The 22,605-nt window shown below is 44.4% G+C and overlaps 3 protein-coding genes across 3 annotated transcripts; 1 reads left to right on the top strand and 2 right to left on the bottom strand.

Annotated features, from left to right (window-relative positions):
- Window positions 1-10,233: 10,233 nt before the first annotated feature.
- On the bottom strand, window positions 10,234-13,093 carry mrpl46 (mitochondrial ribosomal protein L46; the record flags this gene model as incomplete). Its single annotated transcript, XM_080539290.1, has 4 exons — window positions 10,234-11,049; window positions 11,540-11,710; window positions 12,391-12,592; window positions 12,833-13,093. 4 exons carry the CDS (start codon window positions 13,091-13,093, stop codon window positions 10,802-10,804), a joined length of 882 nt encoding a protein of 293 aa, XP_080395416.1. The 3' UTR covers window positions 10,234-10,801.
- A 306-nt stretch (window positions 13,094-13,399) lies between these two features.
- Window positions 13,400-22,519, top strand: mrps11 (mitochondrial ribosomal protein S11). Its single transcript, XM_080538872.1, has 6 exons — window positions 13,400-13,537; window positions 13,959-14,060; window positions 14,450-14,548; window positions 15,205-15,334; window positions 18,271-18,336; window positions 22,341-22,519. Exons 1-6 carry the CDS (start codon window positions 13,452-13,454, stop codon window positions 22,446-22,448), a joined length of 591 nt encoding a protein of 196 aa, XP_080394998.1. The 5' UTR covers window positions 13,400-13,451; the 3' UTR covers window positions 22,449-22,519.
- On the bottom strand, window positions 19,300-20,952 carry LOC308165021 (E3 ubiquitin-protein ligase TRIM39-like; the record flags this gene model as incomplete). The annotated part of the gene is made up of 1 exon (XM_080539122.1): window positions 19,300-20,952. One exon carries the CDS (start codon window positions 20,950-20,952, stop codon window positions 19,300-19,302), a length of 1,653 nt encoding a protein of 550 aa, XP_080395248.1.
- Window positions 22,520-22,605: the final 86 nt, after the last annotated feature.

Below are 22,605 nucleotides of genomic sequence, written 5' to 3'. Positions count from 1 at the left end.
ACTGCCATCACACTGCCAGTCAACCAAGCTTTTGGACTGTTGGATTCAATTGTTACAGACACTGAGAAGATGGGAATGTTCGGATGAGTAACACGTTTTTCCTTTCTCTGCTGTCATAAACTGGGTACCACAATGAGAAAAACCTCACACAGATTATTTTCTTGTCATGCCGAAACAAGGTGTTAACAAAATCTGTCAAGTCCCTCCCCCTGCTGCAATGGAGACTGCAGCAGAGACGGAGCTACTATAGACCTTTTATATAGAGACATATAGGTTGTATTACACTGAAATGTTCCATTGGAAATCATGTCAATGGGTATTCTAGGCACCAGTATATACAGTATGAACCCAAGAGCACTATCTTCTTATCTTATCTCTTTTTCAGTAGCAAAAAACAGCCTTGGATTTGTGGAAGCGATACATTGTTGGTTAAACAGGCCATAGATCCAAGGTGATTTGCTGCCTTGTGGCTGAGAAGTGCTGATTTGCAGCAGCTGCAGTTAAGCTGTTTCCTCGACACAAAAATAAGCCTCAAGTTATATTTGTATATATTCATTTCATTTCATTTCATAACCTTGATGGGGATAGTGAAGAAAACAACTTTTGAAGCCCTCCGAGGGGGTAGCGCAGCAGAGTCCTTTCAGATGCTATCCCGCTACAGCAACAATCTCACTCATCTACAGCAATCTATCGATTCGCAAAGCTTGTCCAATCAATAGAGGAGAAGAGGAGAGGAGGGGAAACAACATTAGAGGAGAAAATAGCCTATTTAAGAAGCTCAAAGAGAGCAGGAGCATGTAGGCTACATCCTGATAGGGCCTGGTGTATCACACAGCAGATGGCACGTCCATAAGATGAGAAGAGTTCTGCATTGTGTGTGTAGAGTGTCGTAATTGACCATGTATAAAAGGCACCTCTTATGGACAAGTGGTCTAGCCGATCTACAGATCAAGACGAGGGCCTTGAATGACGACAAAACTGTTAACAAAAACAGCTGCCGGGAGCTTGCAGTGCGTGCGATGATGCGTTCCCCTCCAGCCGGGATGGAGTACTCATCGTTAAGTGAACATTATATGTTACACTGAGCACAGTATGCACGGGGGTACTCATCATGCTGAATAGAGCTGTGCATACCGACCATAATAGGGCACCTGGAACAGGTCATGGTGAAAGACGATCATTGATCTAAAGACAGATTTGTGAGAGAACCAGAGCAGAGATATACACTCAACGAACACTTATTAGGAATACTATACTAATACTGGGTAGGGCCTCCCTTTGCTCTCAAAACTGCCTCAATTCTTTGTGGCAGTGATTCCACACAAGATGTTGGGAACCATTCCTTTGAGATTCTGATCCCTGATGACATGATTGTATCACAAAATTCCTGACGATTTTTCTGGTGCACTTCCAAGAATCTCCCGTGAATCTCCCGTTCTACCACATCCCAAACGTGTTCTATTGGATTCAGATCCGGTGACTGGGAAGGCCACTGAATAACACTGAACTCATTGTCATGTTCATGAAACCAGTTTGAGATTCCTTTTGCTTTGTGACATGGTGCACTATCATGCTGGAAGTAGCCATTAGAAGATGGGTACATTGTGGCCATGAAGGGATGCACATGGTCAGCAACAATACTCAAATAGGCTGTGGCATTCAAGCTATGATTGATTGGTATTAACGGGGCCAAAGTGTACCAAGAAAACATTCCCCACACCATTACACCACCTGAATGAATGAAAAGATGTGCAGGTGTTCGTAATAAAGTGTCTGGTGAGTGTATACTGTACTCATTGACTGATTTGTTAATGGTCTCTGTTCACTCTGCCCATCTTTTCTACTGGTGTTCGAGAAAGTGGGTTTAAAAAGGAGATGAATGTAGCTTTGATGGCGCAAAACTTAGCTATTAGCAACATAACCCATATAAACTCCTCAAAAAAAGTGTGGAAACTTTATTTCTTTAATAATACCAATTGGTATTGTATTTTATATCGTTAGAAAGTCTGATTAGTCACCTTTACAACAAGGAACTTTTTTTTAGGAGTTTAGTATCAACCTCTCACGTTTGAATACTTCAGCTGTTCAATACTTGACCAATGCAATCTTCATACCATATAGTACAGTGTGTTCATCATTACAACACGATGGAGCCATCAATAGTTGCAAAACCAACTGACACTTCTGAGACATGAAACAGTATGATGAAACAGCATTCGGACACACTTTATTTGGATAGTCACCTAGAGATGATCTACAGTTGCTCAAACTATCAACAAACTATCGACTACAACTCTGTTGATATGTAACAGCTTGCTAGAGTTGCAGTTCGATTACATTACATTAGGTTAGGGTTGGATCCATCCAGTTCAATCCATGCCAGATCAGCTAATCAAAACATTATTCAGACCTCCAAAGGAGACGTGAGAACAACATGATTTAGAGGTACAGTATGGCTAATAAGTGTTATTTTAACATTCAAATGTTGTGTGTTTGCAGCACAGTTGTTCTGCTGTATACATGGCAGCAGTGTGTACAGTGGGTACAGCATTATTATGGATCACATCAAATAACTTGGTTCCCGTGATTCTATTCTCCAAGGGTTTTGCTAATTTACAGACTAAGATATTAGATAGCTTAAGGTTAAAATACGGTTTCCTTCCTGCTCTCTAATGACCCATACTGTGCTCTCACATCCTCTACCCTCAGGTAAAACCACTAATTTACAAATACATTAAGGAAGGATTTAAAGAGGCATACACTATTTCTACAGTATGTGTGTACAGCCTTATATTTATGGTGTGATATTATTTCTTAAGTGTTTAAAAGCCTTTGCATCTAACAATGAGAGTGTTTTTGCCCCCCTTTCATATGCAGATATAATTAATTTTAAAAAATCCCAGAGAGTGTAGAAGTAAAAAGCCTGAACTCACAGGTATCAATCTAAAGCAATTAGCTCATTCTGCAATGCATATTTTACTGTATTATAAATCGCAGACCGTTGTGTGAGAATTTCCATTACGGCACTAAGAGTTTCGCTCTGTCTAAATCGGCGGGTCTGACATGGCTAATATAACTTTAACAAAGTGGGCTAGTTTTGCAGCTATGTGTTTAGAAAAATGCACATTTCAGTCGGTTTATGGCCATTAGTTGATCCTTAATAATGTTTTCCCTTTGTCAACATACAACATAGATTAATTAAAAAGTTAACTGTTACTGTGCAATGATGATAGCTAGATCTAGAATTTCTCAAAGAATGTCAGAAACACTGCCAGTGCTGCTTATTCATCTGGAGGAATGATATCATCACTGTATTTGCATATGTTTCACACAAAGCAACATCAGTTCCAACCGTTCAATTTCATTTTGTATTATGTCTTTACTCCAAGCAGAGTTATGGGAATTGGGAACAGTTAATCTCATTCACACTGCATAATGCACCAACAACAAAATCTCTGCTTCTGCTTATTTAGCAATCAGGTCTTTGGGGATAGATTTTGCATCTTATATTTTACAACCATGTAACAAAAAAAGAAATAACCAAGGAAAGCAATGGAGAAAAATGTGACTACTCCGACATAACAAGAGGACCCCTGGGGGTACTAATGCTTTCATTGGGACACTTAGACGTAGTTGAGCCACACAGGCAAAAACACTTACATACATGGCAAATATTCCTGACTACAGGCTTAACGCTAATGGGAGATGTACACAAGAAAGTACGGCAGCTTATGTAGATGGGAGACGTGCAAACTTTCAATGTAAACAAATCCATTCTCAAGTATACATGTGTCCCATTGCAGGGGACCAGGGTACATCTATAATCAAAAATGACCAGGGGAGGCTGGTGGAGGGAGAAATCGAAGGACGGGTTCATTGTGATGCATGAAACAGAATGAGGAATGGCATCAAACGTGTGTGTGTGTGTGTGTGTGTGTGTGTGATACCATTCCTTATTCCTTCCCATGCATTACAATGAGCCTGTCCTCCGATTTCTACCTCCACCAGCCTCCCCTGAAACAGAAAATGAAAACATCCTATTGTTCACAATCAGTTTCCAGGTTTCTAGTTCTAGAGACAATAACAATACTTCCGACAATGTCTAATGTAAAGTTGTTGCAACTGTAACCAACATCAAGTTTCTGCAAACAATCTTGCAAACACACAAGTTGCTCCACAAGAGTCTCTGAACCTGCAACCTCTGAACGCACCCGTGACACCTCTGTCTCCTAAATACCAAATGGAGAAGCAAGCAATTCGATTCGATGACACAGGAAGGTGGGGGGGAATTAGAACTTGCGAGGAGTGGGTTCATCACTATCATCCTATAGGGAGGCACCACTACACTCCCTCAAACACCTCCAAAGTGGATGAGCCCATCTCATCTTGGGCTATGACACGTAACAGCGACTCTGATCGCCCCCCCCCCCTCCCCGCCCCCCCGTATCCTCGTGCTGCTTCACACTTCATAGAGCCCCCCCTTCCCACCCGCCCCCCCCTGGGGCCACACCTCCATTGTCATCCATCATAGTGAGCGGGAGATGTATGCTTCCAGGGGGGCCCTGTTCCCAGCCATGCGTGTGCCTGTCAGAGGGGGTTGATTGATGGGCAGGGTTACGGCAGGGCACCTGGGCCACAGCACACACACATCAGCCAGGAACATGGGAGCCCATACCACCAGCTGGGTACTTCTGAGCATGGCTCCAATCTCCAATCTCAATACTGTAGGTGACTCAGGTGCAGACAGGCGCACATACACACACACGCACACACACACACCAACGCACACGCACGCGCATGCACAAGCACACTTGCACCTGGGTAAGCATGCACACTCCCTTGCACTCACATGCATGCGTGCGTGCACACACACACAAAGACCCTAACTCTCTCTCTGTTTGACCCAAGGTCCTGACCCACACCTGACACACACACACACACACACACACACAAAACATTATAACACAGGTGTTGACATCTCACACACTCTCTCAGTCTGACCCCGGGACATTGCTCAGTGGCATCAATAGGCGCCGCGGCCCTCCGCGTCCTCCCGGGGCTCTGTTGCTGCCTGCTAACAGGTGTGCATTTCACACGCTATTTGTTCCCCCCGTTAGTCAGTGTGGTGTGTTGGGGCAGTCATCATTAATAACACCAATCTCCCTGTGCGCCTCGTCAGCCATCCCTCCCTCCCCAGCATCCAGCCCCCAGCCTGCCTGCCTGCCTGCCTGTCTGCCTGCCTGTCTGCCTGCCTTCCTGCCTGCCTCACCCAGGCACTGCGCCCGCGGGTACGGCAGGGAGACGAGCCCCACAGATGGCTGGGGGTGAGAGATCCATGGATCATGAGGGAATCATTGCACCGCACAGACAGCTAAATCACTCACCAGCCCTTGCAGTCGGCACCAAACCCAAAATAAGTGATTTCGATTTTTTTAGAGCAGAGTGGGGAAGTGTGTGTGTGTGTGTGTGTGGGGGGGGGGAGCAGAGTATTATAAAGATCAGCAACGCATTCATTGTGTGGGGGGGTGTATGTGTTTGTATTGGTTATCCTATGACAGCAGCTGTCCTCCGTGTCAGAGAGAGACTGCTGTCAAGGCAAGGTCAAAGAGGGGGTGACGACCTAGGGACTGACCCAGATGACCACGTTTGATGTTAATGGTATTCTGGCTGACATGCACTCACTCACACACCCCCGAGACCCTCCCATCACCACATCTCTGGGGGGCTCTGTCAACCACCACCCCCGCCCACCCCAACTCTCCACCACCCCTACCTCTAAACCCCCCCCTTTCACCAGATTCAGAACCCCTTAGACAGGTCAGGGAGGGGGGGGGGCTCTCTCCTACACTCCTCACCCCGCCTCTCCACCACCCCCAACCCTAACCGCCCTCCCCCCCTCGCCAGATTCAGAGCCCCTTAGACAGGTCAGGGAGGGCGGGCTCCCTCCCACCCCCCCACCCCCGCCGGCTCTGTCCGGTAGGTGTAATTATGACGGATGGAGCAATTTCCACAGGCGCCTTTAGCCGAGAGGGTCAAGCCCGCCTTGCTTTCCCCCGGCTTTAATGACTTTTTAATAGAGCTCACTCTCAACACTCTCCTCTCTCCCACAGAACCTATGGAGGACGACAAATCACTGGCTATTAAAACAGGTAATGGCACATGGTGACATCCTGGTTTGGGGCTTCTTAGCCAATCCCCTGCAGCCATTTGTTCTCACAAGACATGTCGTCTGTCTATGAGTCTGTCTTCTGGCTGCTGCTGCTGGTGGAGAAGAAAGAGCACAGATCATATTGCCTGGCACTATACTCACGCTGCCTTTTTCAGTGATGAATCTGCTGACTCGGGTGCAAAGGTTATTACTCTGCCCTTTGTGGTGTTATTACATTAACGTCTCAGCTGGCAGCATTCACGAATAACTAATAATTGTTTTGTTTTAGTGGGTAATATCTCAAGTCTGTCTCTCTCTCCCGCTCGCTCCCTCTTGCTCTCTCTCTCCCCCTCCCTTCTCTCTCTCTCTTTCACTCACACATACACACACCCTTCACTCAAAAAAAATGTCTCAAAAATAAAATATTCCGTCACTCAAAACGAGCATATTCATTTTCATATCATGAACTGACAGGGCTGTTCCCCCACTGACCAACTCACGATCATGTGACCGAGGCCTGAGAGACAGAGGACGAGGATAGATGGGCAGGGTTCCTACAAGTTTCAACAAGTAAAATTTAAACCCTTTTTATACCTTTTAGACATATTCGCGACACCATATGATAGCTATTTGTCATCCTCAAGGTGATGAAATTTGGGATTTCACTGCCATACAGACAAAAAAGTCTGGAGGATAATTAATCTAAAATAAATATTGGTTCAGCTTGATTAACAGGGGTAGGACAGGATAAGCCTAGGTTTCTTCCTACTCCTTTTCGAACAATTGATAGGACTGTACTCTACATATTAGTTATTTGTTATTTATTATTTTAAATCATGTTCGAAATAAAGATTAATTCATTCATTCATTTACGCGTAAATAGATGTGGTCGGACTGATTTCCTTGCAGGACAAGCTAATCTAATTTTTAAGACCTAGCACCTAATTTTTTAGACCTAATAGCTGAGATGTTGGACCTTTTTAGGCCTTGTTAATCGGATTGCTGGATTTTAGACTAAGGCTTTTTAAGACCAGCGCGGGAACCCTGGATGGGGAAATGAAAGCTGCTGGTCAACTAATTGCATCGCCTCTTTAGACCACAATGCTGAGCTCTGGACTTGTGGTCCATATGAGAGTGGAGGTGCAAACAAGCAGAACCATTTAGACCCATCTCTCTCCCATTTAGTCTCCCCTTACGGGACACAAGCCCCTGGCTCAGCTCTGAATTATGAATTAAGCTGTCATGAGACCCTCTGTTTATGAGCTAAGGGAGTCATTTAAATTTAATTTGAAAAGGGATTCTGTTAAGAGTGTCTGCTCAGCAACCTCACTAGGTAGATCTATGTCGGGTTAAATATGTACCGGACATATACGGACACTTAAAAATATATGGATAGAGGCTCTTTTACTTGGTGCTAATAACACAATAACGTTGTTATGTGTGATGGGATGACGGCTCATCGAAACAAATCCCGGCACGTTCGTTACAGACACAAACACACACACACACACACACACACACACACACACACACACACACACACACACACACACACACACACACACACACACACACACACACACTCACGGGTGCGTGTCGGTCTGAAAATGTGGTCCGGGATTATAAGGTGGTGTTGTTCTTCAACTTTCAACAGTGTGGAGTTGGGAATAAAGTAACAAAGGGTGGATATGAAACACTTTACTGAATAACTCTAACTCTAACAACTCTAACTTTAACACGCCAACATTTAACATGGAAAACAACCACCACCATACATATTTCATTTTCCTATTGCAATGTCTTTTGGGCTCATTGAAACTGCACTAGTCGTCACTCATATCCACTAAACATCGCCATAATGACAGTGAAAATTCCTCCATAACAACCTCTGGACATTACTCTGACCTTCCTGGACGTCCCCAGATGTCAGCACCACCTGTGACAGCAGGTGGCCTCCAGTCCCAGGGGGCCACAGATCTGAGTCAGTGCCAGAGGCAAGAGACTTAGAATCTGCAAAAAAAAAAAAAAACATCGATCTCCTTCATAAAGGTCTTTGGAAGGATATTCTCAGCAAACCGTACAGTTCTGCCAAACATCAGACGAATCAATTCATATACGGCGTGTGATGCTTCCTCACCCCTTTGATCACGTATGAAAACAATCGAACAGGCCAGAGGCCATCCTCAAAGCCTTATTGAATTATCTCGTAACTGAGACCATGTGCATACTCTGTTTGTTGATATGCCACTTAGCTGACGCTTTTATCCAAAGCGACTTACATTGCAGTAAGCGTAAGTATGATCCCAGTGGGAATGATCTTTATCGCTATCCACAACCAAAGCATTATTAGCGGCTTGCTCTACCAACGGAGCCACAGAGGACCATATGTCCATATGGTAATGCAGACCATGACGCTGTGTGTACGTGTGTGTATGCCTGGATGTGTCTCTGTGTGGGTGTGTGAGGGGCAGGCTGGTCAGCCTGGTAAGTGAGATATTGAGTCCTACGGCGGAGCAGCCTGCCCTCAGGCTCCGTGGCGGCTGTCGCCTGACCTTGCTCTACCCACCAGCAGTGGAGTCACTTCTCACCCAGCAGGACACAACCCTCACCCCTTCTGGCCACCAAACGGCCCCTCCTCACCCTCCTCCACGCCCCCTTCCTCAATCGCTCAGTCTGTTTGATTGACAACTCCCAGAGAGAAGATCACTGCCAAGTAGGTGAGACATCCGGACTGAGAAGTCACCCTGCGAGGTAGACCGGTGTCGAACCTCTTCCAGCCTACAAGGTTAGAGAACAGTATGGCGGAGGGTGAGGAGGGGACTGGCATGGTTAGAGAACAGTGTGGGGGAGGGTGAGGAGGGGACTGGCATGTGGAGCCATGCGTGTCCTCCTGCTAAAGGCAGCATGGAGTACAGGCTGATCGGCAGGGCCGTGTGAGCAGGCTGCCCTCTCCAACTGTTGTCAACTGTTGTCATCTGTCAAGACTAACAAGGTTCCAACTGTAGTGATAAAGATGCTTGGTTTGTCTTCTGTGTGTCCCCTGTCCTCATAGCTTCAAACTGTTACTGTTATATGAAAAGTGATGGACGGTGAAATAAAACAACGAGATATGACACTTTTGGGTTGTTGTTGGTTTTTTTATTCACTTTCACATTTTCATTCACTTCGATCATCCAAGACAGTTATTATAACAACACAAAATGAATAACCTCTAATGTGTACACTGAACAGAAACATTGTTTGTCACCTAAAACTACAAGTGACACGTGACAGGGGGCTTTAAATCACATCTCTATAAATGTCAAGATGGCCAATATGACCCCAGTGCATTAGATGACATTGACAAGACAGATCCTGCGAGGACATGGTTGGGAGCAACTCCATCTTGTTTTTCCTCAGCAGCGCACCCTGGCCAGGCTTTGGCTTCGGCGAGACATCAGGTTCACATTCAGATGGCTCACATCTGCTGCAGGGGAGGGTGTCACACCCCACCCTACTCTCAGCCATAGCATATTGCCTTCCCCTCTCTCTCTGCTAAACCAGATGACATCTACCGTATGACAGCCGGGGGGCAGCTCGCTTCTACAGGAAGTGTTTGTCATGTCCTGTCAGCCGCAATTACTGTACAGTTGGTCTTGCTGTTATAGTAACTCACTCAATTACTTGAGACTTCCTCAAAAACAGGAATTGAGAGGAGAGCAAACTGATCATGAGGTCATATTGTTGCTTTATTGCCTCCAATAATGTCATACAACCTTTTCTCATGAGAATACATTTGGTGATTTAAGTCAGTAACTGTTTTCTTTCTTTTTCTTTTACCTCAGGCACCTAGCAACAGACCAATTGGAGACCAATTCTTTTGACAGTTAGAAAACGACCAAAAGAGTCCTTGTCAGTTAGCCTTGAGCTTTTTAGAAAGCCACCTCTCCAACAGAGCTACTATAGAGGGATAATCATCCAATCTCAAAACAGCTTGGTAATTACTGCAACTTAGCATGAGCTCTCAGAGCACTCCGAATAAAGGCGGTAAACCTGGGGTGCATATATCTTCAACATTTATGATTTATTAACATCTCCTTGTCCACATACACAAATAGAGACTGCAAGCAGGTCCTCAGAGGAAAATGGAAGGGTAACATAGAAATGCACTTCTCAAATGTATTCCAAGTCTTCAAAAAATAATATTAGGTATTGTGACAGAGTGAACAGAGGTATAGCATTAGTGAGGAATCAGTTTTGTCTCAAATGCTTTCTTAATGCAGAAGCTCTCTGGGTGGAATAGGATGGTCTCTTTTCCTCTAACATCTAACTACTGCCATCCAGTGGAGCAAGAAAATAAAGAAAAACATTGCACAGCAATTTTTTTTTATGTACAGACAGGATTGAAACCAACAACCAACTGAACTGAAATGTGATCTTTCTTCGAACAAAACAAACTGTTATTTGCTCAACTAACATGTTATGCATGAATAAATTACACAACATAGTGATGTTCAAAAATGTTAATACTTTAATCATGATGCGACACAGAGGGCCTTCAACAGGAGAAAAAGCATTAAACAGTTTCTGTGTGAAATAACAATACAGTATTAACTCATGGGCTCATTGAAGATGTTACAAATAGAAATGTCTGTTCTCAGAACAGGCTCTCAATCACAGGTTCGGGATGAAGCGTTTGACCTTTGCAAGGTACACTGGCTTGAGATAATCCGCTAATTCACTCCGTTTCACCCACATAAAAGGTCCTTTCTGAGCTGGCAAGGAATTGCTGCTTGAGAGTATTGCTTTGAAGAAAAACACTTTGGCTCCAAGGCAGCTCTCTGTTCGGATGGCTTTTGGAAATTTGTACTTGTAGAAACCACAGGGTGCGTTGCTGAGGAAAGTTGCCTTGAAATCTGCTTCTGTAAAAATGCATTGGCCTCAAGTTTAAATATGAATTGCATTATCAAGCAAATTGATGCAGAGAGAGTATAGTTAGATACAGATCACTGTGCAATGGGCCACCCATGCGCTGCACATGCATGATTCCAAAAGGTGTCAGTCCAACAATGAAAACACTGAGGTGGAAATAGCAAGGCACAAATGGCACTATTGATGAGTGTTACATGGGTAGTAGCAATACAAAACAAGCAGCTTATCCTCTTAAGATGGACGTGCCCATAATTGGGCACAAAGTTTGAGTATTCATTTGATTCTTTTTTTACTTTATCTCCTTGTCACGTGTAGTATGTTATCCTGAACTATGATCTGCGCATTTCCACACAAAGTGTCAAGGTGTTACCCATCAAATGGCATCCAGCTACTGCATCTGATCATCATATTTCTAAATGTCATAAGCAGTTTGCCAAAAAATGTGTCACATAGGGCATAAAGCTGAAGAGGTACTCTTACCTGGCAGTGTGGTGATGGCCCTCTCTGCCGTCTGTCTGAGGGTCTCTCCTGCCTCCCACTGGAGCTGGGGCAGCAGCCACAGTGTGTCGCTGCCCACCGTATGCTCCGCCAGCAGCACCAGCGTATCCCCCAGGCAGCGCTTTACAGAGCCCACGTCTGTAACACCTCCGTCTGAAAAAGAGATTAGATTGTCAGCTTGTCAGTTCTTCAGCTCATCACAACAAATGTCCTGTCAGTTTCGTGGGTTATAGCAAAGACGGCGGCTAACGATCAAAAGGATGACAGTCAGAGCATCCAACAAAGACATCAGGACCAACGATGATCGGGTAGTATCAGTAGTGGACCACCAACCATCTGGAGCATCTGTGGACTGTGTGGCTGGAGGATCTGTGGGCTGTTTGGTTGTCCTAGTCCATCCCTGGATGGTAATTGTAACGACCCTGTGTAAGGCCCTTTAGCAGCACCACCAAGGGACTTAACTCTCTAGGTGTTGCGGTTAGCGTGGCTGGTTTGTAAGCGGAAGGTCGTGAGTTTGATACCCGCTTAGGACAAACAACACTACTCCGCCGTTTGCTACATTGGTGTGTTAGAAGTGGGATGGCGCCTGTGATCGGAGAGGCGAGTCCATGTGAGGGACTCGGTATAGTAAAGCGTGATGGCACCCTCTCCCGAACAGAGGGGATAATGTAACGACCCTCTTATAAGGCCTGTTAGCAGCTCCACCAACGGAGATAACTCTCTTGGTCTTGTAGCTAGCTTGGCCGGTTTGTAAGCGGAAGGTTGTGAGTTCGACACCCGCTTAGGGCAAGCTACACTACCCTGTCGTTCGCTACAGAAAAAACAAAACAAACCTCTGGCACTCAGTGTCGGTTGTAACTGTTTCATCTTCTGTTCCCAGGCATCTTCCAGGTCTTGGGCAGTGACGATGTCTTGCCCCCCGTAATCTTCTTCCTCATCAGAGTCATAGTCGTCAGCCTGCTTGCGACTCATTCGCTCTGCGTCTTCAAGGAGCCTTAGTTCATGGTCAGACAGCAAGCTTTGCTCCAGCTCCATCTGTTAAAACAAGACGGTTACAAACCTTGGGCCCTGGAGGACAACAGGGTGCAATAGGGCGCCTGAGTCAATGTTCTTGATGTTGATTGGTTGAGGACAAGTGTGTTAGTGCAAAGACAAGCTGGTGCATGGCCTGCACAACCTAGCTCTTCAGGACCAGGTTTAGAGACTAACTTTAGTAGATGAATGAATGAATAAGACATTTATATCACTAGCTACAACTGACAGATTTCGTCTTACCTGATGCATGAGGTCAAAAAACTCGTATTCGATTGGGTTCCGCTCTTGCGATATGACAGGTAGCCTTTGCAGACACACCGCGCCCATCAACTTCCATGGCGATGCGACGCTTTCGTTCTGGTTTTTGGTCTGAATCGTAGCACGACAATGATGATTTAAAGAAACATGACGCATCGCTGTCTGGCTCAGCCCTGTCCGGCCGACACCTGTAATACACTGCCATAAAGGGCGACTGGCCATCCTCGAGCAGGGCGCTGCCATCTTCGATTCTCTGGTTTTTACCCACAAGGCTGTGCGAAATCGGACGAGATTATTCCAATAGAGAGGGGCGATACAACATCAAAATAAATGTACTTTCATGGGGAAATGTGTATGCACTATGCAATTGTAATATGACACTTCGTTTTTATATAATTTGATGTTTTATGAACGTACTCTGTTTGAAACTGAAAAGGGTTACGGATAAAATTGGCTGGCATTAAAAATATGTTTACTAGCAACTTGTGTCCACCCCCTCCTCCTAAATGATGGTACCGTCCAGATTAGCGTCTTCCTCAATGTCACACGTGTGTGTTGAGTAGAGCAGCTGTCTTGCTAGCTGGTTTCCAGCAAATTCGTCATGTATAAATTAAACTGTCTGTTTTCAAATGCTATCAGGAGTGCTTGCCAACAAGTAGTTGGCTCTTTGAATACAGGAGGCTCCACGTAAGTGTCTCGCTTTTCATGTTATCGGAGCTCTAGCTAACGTCACTGAAAGCTACCTGTTCTAATAGTGTATAGTACCATTGCATTGTCATCATTTTGCTACATACACTTTTGTTTTGGTTGCTATTGATGATGATGATTATTATAATTATGTTGTATCGATATTAATGATCGCAGTCATCCTAGTGTCGATAATGTCTGATTCATTGCACTGTTCTTCAATGCTGCTCTGTATAGGCTACTTCCTTCTTAGCTTGTTTTTATTGTGAAATGGGTCAATGTGGTACATGAATGTTGTGGTGTGGTAGAGTGTGTATGCAGGTATACACGTTTTATTAGGTGATGCATAACACATTTCCTTGAACTGTTGTGCAATGACAATAAAGCTTTCTGATCGGATCATGTCTGATTCATGTTGCAGTTTGGGAAGCTATGGGTTGCAGCGAGCAGTTTGTTCGAGTGCTGTCAGGTTGCAAGAGGATGCGCCAACCACTCCCACTGGCCCACGTTCCAAACAGTTCAGGTATTTGATTAGCTCTGACGCACAGTCCATCATTTCATGAGAGATGGATAGTAGTGTTATTGGCTGGCCAGAGCTTGCGACTTAATTCAACATGAGTGCCCATCCCTGTTTCGGCAAATGATTTAGAGTGTCCCATCGGAGGATATCATCTTCTAAGTGCCTCTCTTCAGTTCCAAGTTGATTACTTGTACTTGGCAAATAGATGCCATGTTTTTCCCACAGCGCCCGAAAAAATCAGCTGTAAATCTACAGAGCTTTAAGAAAAGCATCTTCAGCATGTCACCAACCCTTGTAAGCAGGCTTATGTCATTGGGTTATAATGACTTTCTGGACAATCATCTCCTTGCTCACTGTCTGCCTTTCTCTCGCCCTCTGCTTATCTCCCTCAGCCACTACCCTCCATTTCCTGGCCAAGTCAGTGGGTTGAGTTGGGGTGGAAAGAAGTTTGAGGAGCTGCCGATTGCACACATTAAAGCCACATATAACAAGTAAGTGGAGGTGTCATGCCAAATAGTGTCCGGGTGCCAAAATGAGAAAGGCAGTAAAATAGGAAACGATTGAATGATCATGATCAGTCATTGAAGGTTTTCACTACTACTACTATTGGCAAGGCAAGTTTATTTGTATAGCACATTTCATACAACAGGGGCAATTCAAAGTGCTTTACATAAATTATTTAAAAGGAGCATAGTAAGAAAATAAAAATTACAATGAATAAAAGCAAATATTAAGAAGTAAATAGATAAAACATTTAATAAGACAATAATTAATGGGGAAAAACATTGATAGAAGTGTTTGTGTTTAATCATAAATGCTGCAAAACATGAAGGTTTTTAAGCTTAGATTTAAATATTTTAAGGGTTTGGGCCTTATTGCTTATTGCTTATTGTTACATCCAAGGCATCCTTGTCATTGTATTATTATAACAACAGTCATTTACCCCTGCTGCTACTACTACTCTGCACCACTTTTGCACTACTACTGCCAGTGCTTTATTATAGTAGTGTATTGTTGATTTATTGATTGCACAAATCATCTTAATGTTGTGTGTGTCGATTCATCTTAAGTGTGTGTGTGTGTGTGTGTGTGTGTGTGTGTGTGGTTGTGTGTGTGTGTGTGTGTGTGTGCGTGTGTCCTCCTTCAGCACACACATCCAGGTAACAGACAACGAGGGCCAGTATATGGTCAGGACGTCTTGCGGCACAGAGGGGTTCAGGAACGTCAAGAAGGCTACACCCATCGCGGCCCAGACAGCGGGCATCTCCGCTGCCGCGGTAAGATGACCTCTTAGTCATGTTAGAATAGAACAAACGTGTTACAGTTTATATCAGTTGTATTGAGAGCCTAGTGTGCAATACATCTGTGTTCCACAAGGTGGCGGTAGGGCCCAACTTCTCATGGTTTGATAATGCAACTACTCCCAGATACACAAATGAAATCAAATTATGGAATGTAGTTGCTGTTGGCTGTCAGTATGTATTAGTGAAATTGCCAATGTAAACAATATGATTCATGATCATATGAATTTTGTACAATCTGCCATTTTCTTTATGCAATCTGCTATAAAAACAGAATAAGATAACGAGGTTGTTTACCACAGCACACACAAACAGATGGTGCCTCGCTGTAAGATCCTCTGATTTGTTATCCTAGCAACTCTTGAACGTAGTCAACAGCAGTCGCACTTTCATTAACGTTAGGTTGAAATTGGCACTTTCACATTTACCTCTGATTGGGAGTAACTCGATGTACATGATTGCTGTAGCTCAGTGGGAATTGCACGCACATCTCATGATTGGTCTGTTTCATCCGCTCTTACATTTTGTACATGACTACATAGCTGGATTTTTTATTTATTTAAAAAATGTTGTGAGGCAGTCCTTTATATTTTTTTACTTTATCGGATAGAGATAGTGAAGACAGGAAAGTAAGAGGGAGAAGGTATGTCAGCAGGGCATGGGCTTCATTTGAACCCATCTCGACATGGGAATATGTGTGCACTGTAGGCTATGGTGCTGGACCACCCCAGGCCACATGGCTGCAGACTACAAAAGCGTGTTATGTGTTATGTGTTATTTCTATTAATCTTTTTCAGTGTTAAGATGATGATTAAAACTCAGGATAGCTATTCTCTACGGAAGCAATTTACCATGAGAGGAAGGTGGAAAACCCTGTACAGTGGCAAATGAGTCCACAACCCCCGCCCTCGAATGGTAAATTGCTTTTTGACAACAGCAACCACATAATAAAATAAATAAATACAGTTTTAACATGAAATTAATTTATTTACAATCATTAATCATTTCAGAATGCATATATCCTTCCTCCCCCCTTCCTGCTTCTGAGTAGAGTAGACATGCTTTCCCTCGCTCCTCTCCTCGCACTGCTTTCTTGCTTTTTTTTTCTTGCTTCTTTTTTATAGTTGTAACTTTTTTAATATAGCTTTTACTACATTCTTTTATATTCTTTTTTGTTTGTTTTGCTTTCTCGCTCGCTACAATTTTCACACACCTGGAGTACCAGCGTGTACAAACAATAGCCTAATCAAGGAGTCACCAGTCCACTGTTTGTCTCTCGGACACCGGGCAGAATATCCTCTTGGCACGGACATGTTGCCTTGCAAAGGCTGCAGCGGATATCTACAGAAGATTGCAGTACTTGAAACAAAGATATTTCAACTGAAGGACTCTGCGAACAGTGCTGCACTGGCACCGAGTCAGAATACTAACGTGAGTAGCACCCGGCCCACTGAAAACGATACTTTACATCTGAATGGCCGTCGGGGAAAGCCGGCGCCCTTGACTCTGTTTCCCGCAGACAGTGATTCTCAACCTGAGATTAGTACTGCGACCGGCTGGCCGTCACTGGCTACCCAACAGCTTCTGTATGAGCCTGCATTAAAGGGGCTGCAAGCTAACGATGCTACAGCACAAGCTAACAATGCTAGTACAGGGCCCACCTCAAAGCCAGCTACCAGGCTTAAGCAACACCAAGGTAATGATGCGACGATACCAATAGCAACTTTAATTATTGGCGATTCTGCTGTAAAGCATATCAATATCGGCAGTAAGAGGAACATAAAAGCATACTGCTTCCCTGATGAGATGGTTTATAACATAACAGAAGAAATCCTGTCTGCCCATGAAGATGTGAACAAGATTATTCTACATGTTGGAACCAATGACATAGCCAAACAGCAATCAGAAATACTGAAACGTGACTTTGTCAAACTCCTAAAGATGCTAATATCCTTGAATGTTGAATCATACATTAGTGGTCCTCTGCCTTCAAAGTTAACAGATTCAGCAGGCTACTCGGAATAAGCACATGGCTATCAACTACTTGTCCCCTGCATGAAGTGAACTATATTGGTAAATGGTAAATGGACTCCACTTCTATAGCGCCTTTTTTGCTGCTCCAATGCGCTTTACAACGGCCTCTCATTCACCCATTCACACACACATTCACACACCAATGGCGGCAAGCTGCCATGCAAGGCGCTAGCCCGCTCACTGGGAGCAATTTTGGGGTTCAGTGTGGCCAGCCGGGGCTCGAACCGCGGATCTGCCAACCTTGTGATCATTAGACGGCGACTCTACCTCCTGCTCCACAGCCGCCCCGAAATATTGACAATTTCAATCTGTTTTGGGAATGCAGAGAGCTCAAGAATTGACTAAACAGAGCTGGAGAGGCGCTATTCACCTCTAACCTACTATACTCCCATCAACCACCCAACAGTAGATAAGAACAAGGACATGCCACAATCAAATGACGACCCAGCCACAGACAGCAGGGACGGCGGTCTCCCCAGCCACAAGGACAGGTCAACAGCTGACGCACCACAAGACGGGGACCTCAAGGAGATGGCCTCTCCCATCCTCACCCGTGCTGGACCCTGCCTCTGCTGTTCAACTCGCAGAGGCGTCAGTTCCAGCGACTCCCAACCCCCCACTCACAAACCCCCAGGCCTCTACCCCTCTTTGGGGTACTCCACCTGCCCCCTTCACAATCCTCCATGACACACCTGATACTGGAAATGCGCTCTGAACTGAAGGTTGTTGGGATATTTACCACTGTTGCTAGCCAATCAGAATCCAGTATCCAAACATGCTGTTGTAGAATCATTGTTCTAACACGGTTTGTCTATATTCATTATACCTGCTATATGTTCTCTGTGTCTCAATGTTCTGTCTCTGTTTCTCTCATACAGAAAGCCCAGGCGAAGGGGGTGGCGTTTGTCCGTGTGGTGGTGAAAGGTCTGGGACCGGGCCGCATGGTGAGTACAGTACCAGCCACCCATGGCTGTGAGGTTCTGGAATAGCTTCTACCCTCGGGCCATAAGGAACTGACACACCCCCCACACACACACTATACTACTTACTGCTGCTACAAAATTCTGTATATTTTGAATATTTCTACTTATTTACTGTTATTACTTTTAGTCCTTATTTATGTTTATGATTATGTTTACTTATTACACTGTATTGTTGATGTTAATTGATGTTGTATACCTGCTCTAACTTAAGCATGTCATTGTACAGTATAGGTACCGTAAATCCTCTAATAGTGGCTATTCCATTAAAGGCCAGTCTCTTATAATGGCCGGGGGCATGATCAACACAAACAAATACAGGCCGGGTCAAAAAATGAAGAAAAATATCTGGTATAAACCAGAAGGTTAATACGGTAAACTCCTGGTGCCTGTTATATACTGTAACTATGGTAGCTTGTATTAACGTACCGGACCGTGTGACATACATAACACAGAGCTACCAGAGAAGGGAAAACAAACATGGCGCCTACCAGACGAAAGTTTGACGTGGATTTTAAAGAAAGAGCTTTACAGTACATTTATGTAAACCAGCTCCTTTTTTTTTTTTTTTTCCTTTCCTAACACCAGGGGAGCCACCCCTCCTAAATTTCGTTGTTTGGTACCTGTACTGTAGCAATGACAATAAAGTCCATTCATCATTCAGTATGTTGCGGAACATTCGGGAGAGCAAGCTGCAAGGCACTTTGACATCGACCCGAAGAGAATCAGATACTGGAGAAAGCAGAAGAATGAACTGCGTTTAGCTGACAAGGGAAGAGCACGGCTAGCTGGTGGTGGGCGAAAGAAAGTTAGCTTGGAGCTAGAAGCTAAACTTTCACACTGGATCTACTCAATGCGGGACAAACACAAGTGTGTTTTTGAGTCTCGAGGTAAATGATACAAAACAAAGCAAAGGTGATCTACTCTTCAGTGGGTGATGGAGCCGGCAAGGAGTTTGCAGTCAGTGTGATTGACAGGAGAGATGATCAGAGGGGTAGAGTTTCCACCACCATCATTACTACAGGGGCTGAAGTATGGATAGAGTTTCTCAGTGAAGGTGCAGCCAGTGAAAGAGTAGATCTGAGACCTGGCCTCCACATCATAAAAGGAGACCTGGCCTTCCTCATAATCCACAAACACCCCCACCTTCTGGGGCTTCTCTCTCAGGAACAGGAGGACACCAGGGCCAGCGAGTGCCTTGTACTCGTTTCCATTTCTCAAACATACAGTCCAGTATCCATTCTTAGGGCTCAGTCCACAATCCCTGTCGACAGACTCTCTGGCCACTCCTAAATCCCACTTAGTCTTCTCCTTCACCTCCACTTCATAGTAAAACCTCCCTGAGGAGAAGCCCTGCTTTCCTAAAACACAGGCAAATTTGGAAAACCTCTTTGACTTATAAGGGAGATTCTTTCTTGTGTCTCCACATCTAACTTGTTTCCCATCCGCAGACAGAAGGAGTTTAGGATGTGCTGTGTCAGGGTCCAGAGTCACGCCCACTGCATACTGCTGAATCGTCTTCAGCTCAGCATCACACAACTTCTTCACTTCACTCGTAAGTGTCTCCTCCAGCTGAGACACAGCTCTCCTCACAGTCCCCACATAGAGATCACTGTGAACGCTGACCTCAGACCAGTCCTTGGTGTGTGGAGGGGTGGACAGGGATGGGAAGCTCTGGAGGAGGTGGAGGTGGTCCTCAGTGTGTGAGAGCTGCTCCAGCTCAGTGCTTCTCCTCTTTAGCTCAGTGATTTCCTGCTCCAGCTCTTTAATCAGCCCTTCAGCTCGTGTCTCTGCTGCTTTATGCTTCTCCTCGATCACATCAAGGAGCTCAGCCTGGCTTCTCTTCATGGAGTCCACCAGAGCAGTGAAGACCTGTACGCTGTCTGCTTTCTCTCTCTCTGCATCTTCTCTACTAAGATCTACTGAGTGTTTGATCTTCTTAACCTTCTGCAGTCGCTCCTGGATCATCTGCTGAACATCTGCCTCTGTCTTTCCCAGCTGAGCCTTCCTCTCTCCATACTCCTCCTCTATGGGGACGGTGTCATGGGTCTTGTGGTCTGTTTTCATGCACAGCAAACACACACACATTTCATCACTCCTACAGAACAGCTCCAGGCGTCTGTCATGCTTCTTACACATCCTGTCTTCCAGGTTCTCCACAGGGTCGATCAGCTTGTGTTTCTTTAAGGCTGCAACTCTCTGATGAGGCTCCAGGTGAGTCTCACAGTAAGAGGTCTGACACACCAGGCAGGACTTCAGAGCCTTGAGCTTCGTCCCAGTGCAGATGTCACAGGACACTTGTCCAGGTTCGACAGGGGACTCATCTTCAGCCCAGACTCTCATTTTCTTGAATTTCTCTACGACCTCTCTAAACGTTGTGTTGACACGAAGCTCAGGTCTTCTATAGAAGGTTTCCTTACACAACGGACACTGACACATTTCACTGGTGTCCCAGTACTTTCTGATACAGGCCATGCAGAAGTTGTGTCCACATGGAATAGAGACAGGGTCAGTGAACACATCCAGACAGACAGAACACAGGAACTGATCCTCAGACAGGAGACTGCTGGAGGAAGCCATATCTAGAGAGACCAGAGGTGACACCATAAAGCATTTCCTGGAATCAATCAGATCTCGATAGTTTCAGCTACGGAGCTGTCAAGACTGTCTTATCAGATTATACAGAGAACAATAATGACATGATATATAACATAATGATATGATATATAACATTATTCTACATCACATAGAAAATAGTCCTGTAAATAAAAATAAAAAACTGTGAGCGTCAACACAATAGTTTATCTTTACTTGTCCATGTAAGTCTCTCAACTCACCTGTCTGTGATTCTGTGAGAGTGTGGACGATGTCCTTTATACTGTATGTGTGATAGATGCCTGTTTTCAACAAGTTTGAGAGAGTCTGCTCTTGTCCACGATACGCTTTATGTCTCTACACAGTTTAGTTTCATTTCAGCAAACTGACGTCGAAATGCTCCTCCCCTCCCAATACAGCTCTTCTCCCTGGAACAGAGTTAACCCTTTACAGGGCTGATCTGTTTCTAATGTGGTTTTAATCATCATTTGGTTTAAAGCTGGTATAAGTTCTGATCAGAAGAATATCTTTTTGTGGCTAGCAGGTAAGCTGCAATATTTTATATATGTATTTTGGTAGGCTATTTTTTGTTTGGACTTTGCTTGGACTTTGCTTGCAGTTTGACTAATGTTTATTCCAACCTCAGGGTTGTTTTGTTTTAGAGTGGGCGTATCTTCCATTATGTATCTTCCATATGCGGTGCTGTTTTGTTACCGTTTTTGCAGCTGAATCTTATTGTTATTAACCTTGGCAGTGCCTTAAATTCAGTGTTTACATACAGAGTTACCTCAGAGTTGTTCTGTGTGTGAATGTGATGTTTTGTTAATATAACAGTTACATTTGGTAATCTCGTTATATGCTGTAAACGGGTTGTTTACATACCGGTAGGCCTCTTTGATTTGTTTTGTTGGATGACACAGGCGTATTTTCACTCTGAAAGATGCAGTGCTCCATATTTTGCAGATATTGACGCTGAATCTGATTCTTATTGACTGTGCTGTAAACTGGCCAGTCTGCCATTTGTTTTGTTTTGATGTGGCATTGGGCACATTTGTTATATTTTGTTAATACCTGTGGTATTGCAGTTTACTGGTAATCTGATCGTTATTAGATAACTTAACTTAAGTTAAGTTAATGTATTTGCTTTGTGCAATGTTTTGCAATAAAAGTCAGGAAATTATGGGATTATGTCCATGAGAGTTAATTTTAAGAAAAGGCCTCCCTGACTGCAACAAAGGCCTGGTGCTCTCTGCGGCTCAGTAAATAAAGGCCCCGGCCAATATTAGAGGATTTACAGTATATGATAAAATAAAGTTGAGGATGTGCTGCTTCACCCTTTGTTAGTCCTGAAGGCCTTTCTGTCCTCTCTGCAGTCCGCCATCAAGGGTCTCACTATGGGAGGACTGGAGGTGGTGTCCATCACTGATAACACCCCAGTACCCCACAACGGATGCCGTCCTCGTAAGGCCAGAAGGATATGAGTACTCCCACCTTGGACCCCAGCAGTCTGTCTTGTTGTAAAATGCTAATAAAGTAATTTCTTTGTATTACATGGATGAAATACATATGATTTTTGGCTCAGATGACAATGATGAAATAGTAATAATGCGAGACACAAATAATGTTTCAAAGAGTGTT

This window comes from Nansenia antarctica (genome assembly GCF_963989245.1).
Source record: "Nansenia antarctica genome assembly, chromosome: 9".
NCBI classification, from domain to species: domain Eukaryota; kingdom Metazoa; phylum Chordata; class Actinopteri; order Argentiniformes; family Microstomatidae; genus Nansenia; species Nansenia antarctica.
This window is presented reverse-complemented; position numbering and strand designations above follow the sequence as displayed.

Bases quoted from the DNA above. Each gene is read 5' to 3' on its own strand.
- mrps11 (XM_080538872.1), top strand. From the start codon at position 13,452: ATGTATAAATTAAACTGTCTGTTTTCAAATGCTATCAGGAGTGCTTGC. The intron at 14,549-15,204 runs GTAAGTGGAGGT...GTCCTCCTTCAG, and splicing joins ATTAAAGCCACATATAACAA to CACACACATCCAGGTAACAG. The intron at 15,335-18,270 runs GTAAGATGACCT...TCTCTCATACAG, and splicing joins CGGGCATCTCCGCTGCCGCG to AAAGCCCAGGCGAAGGGGGT.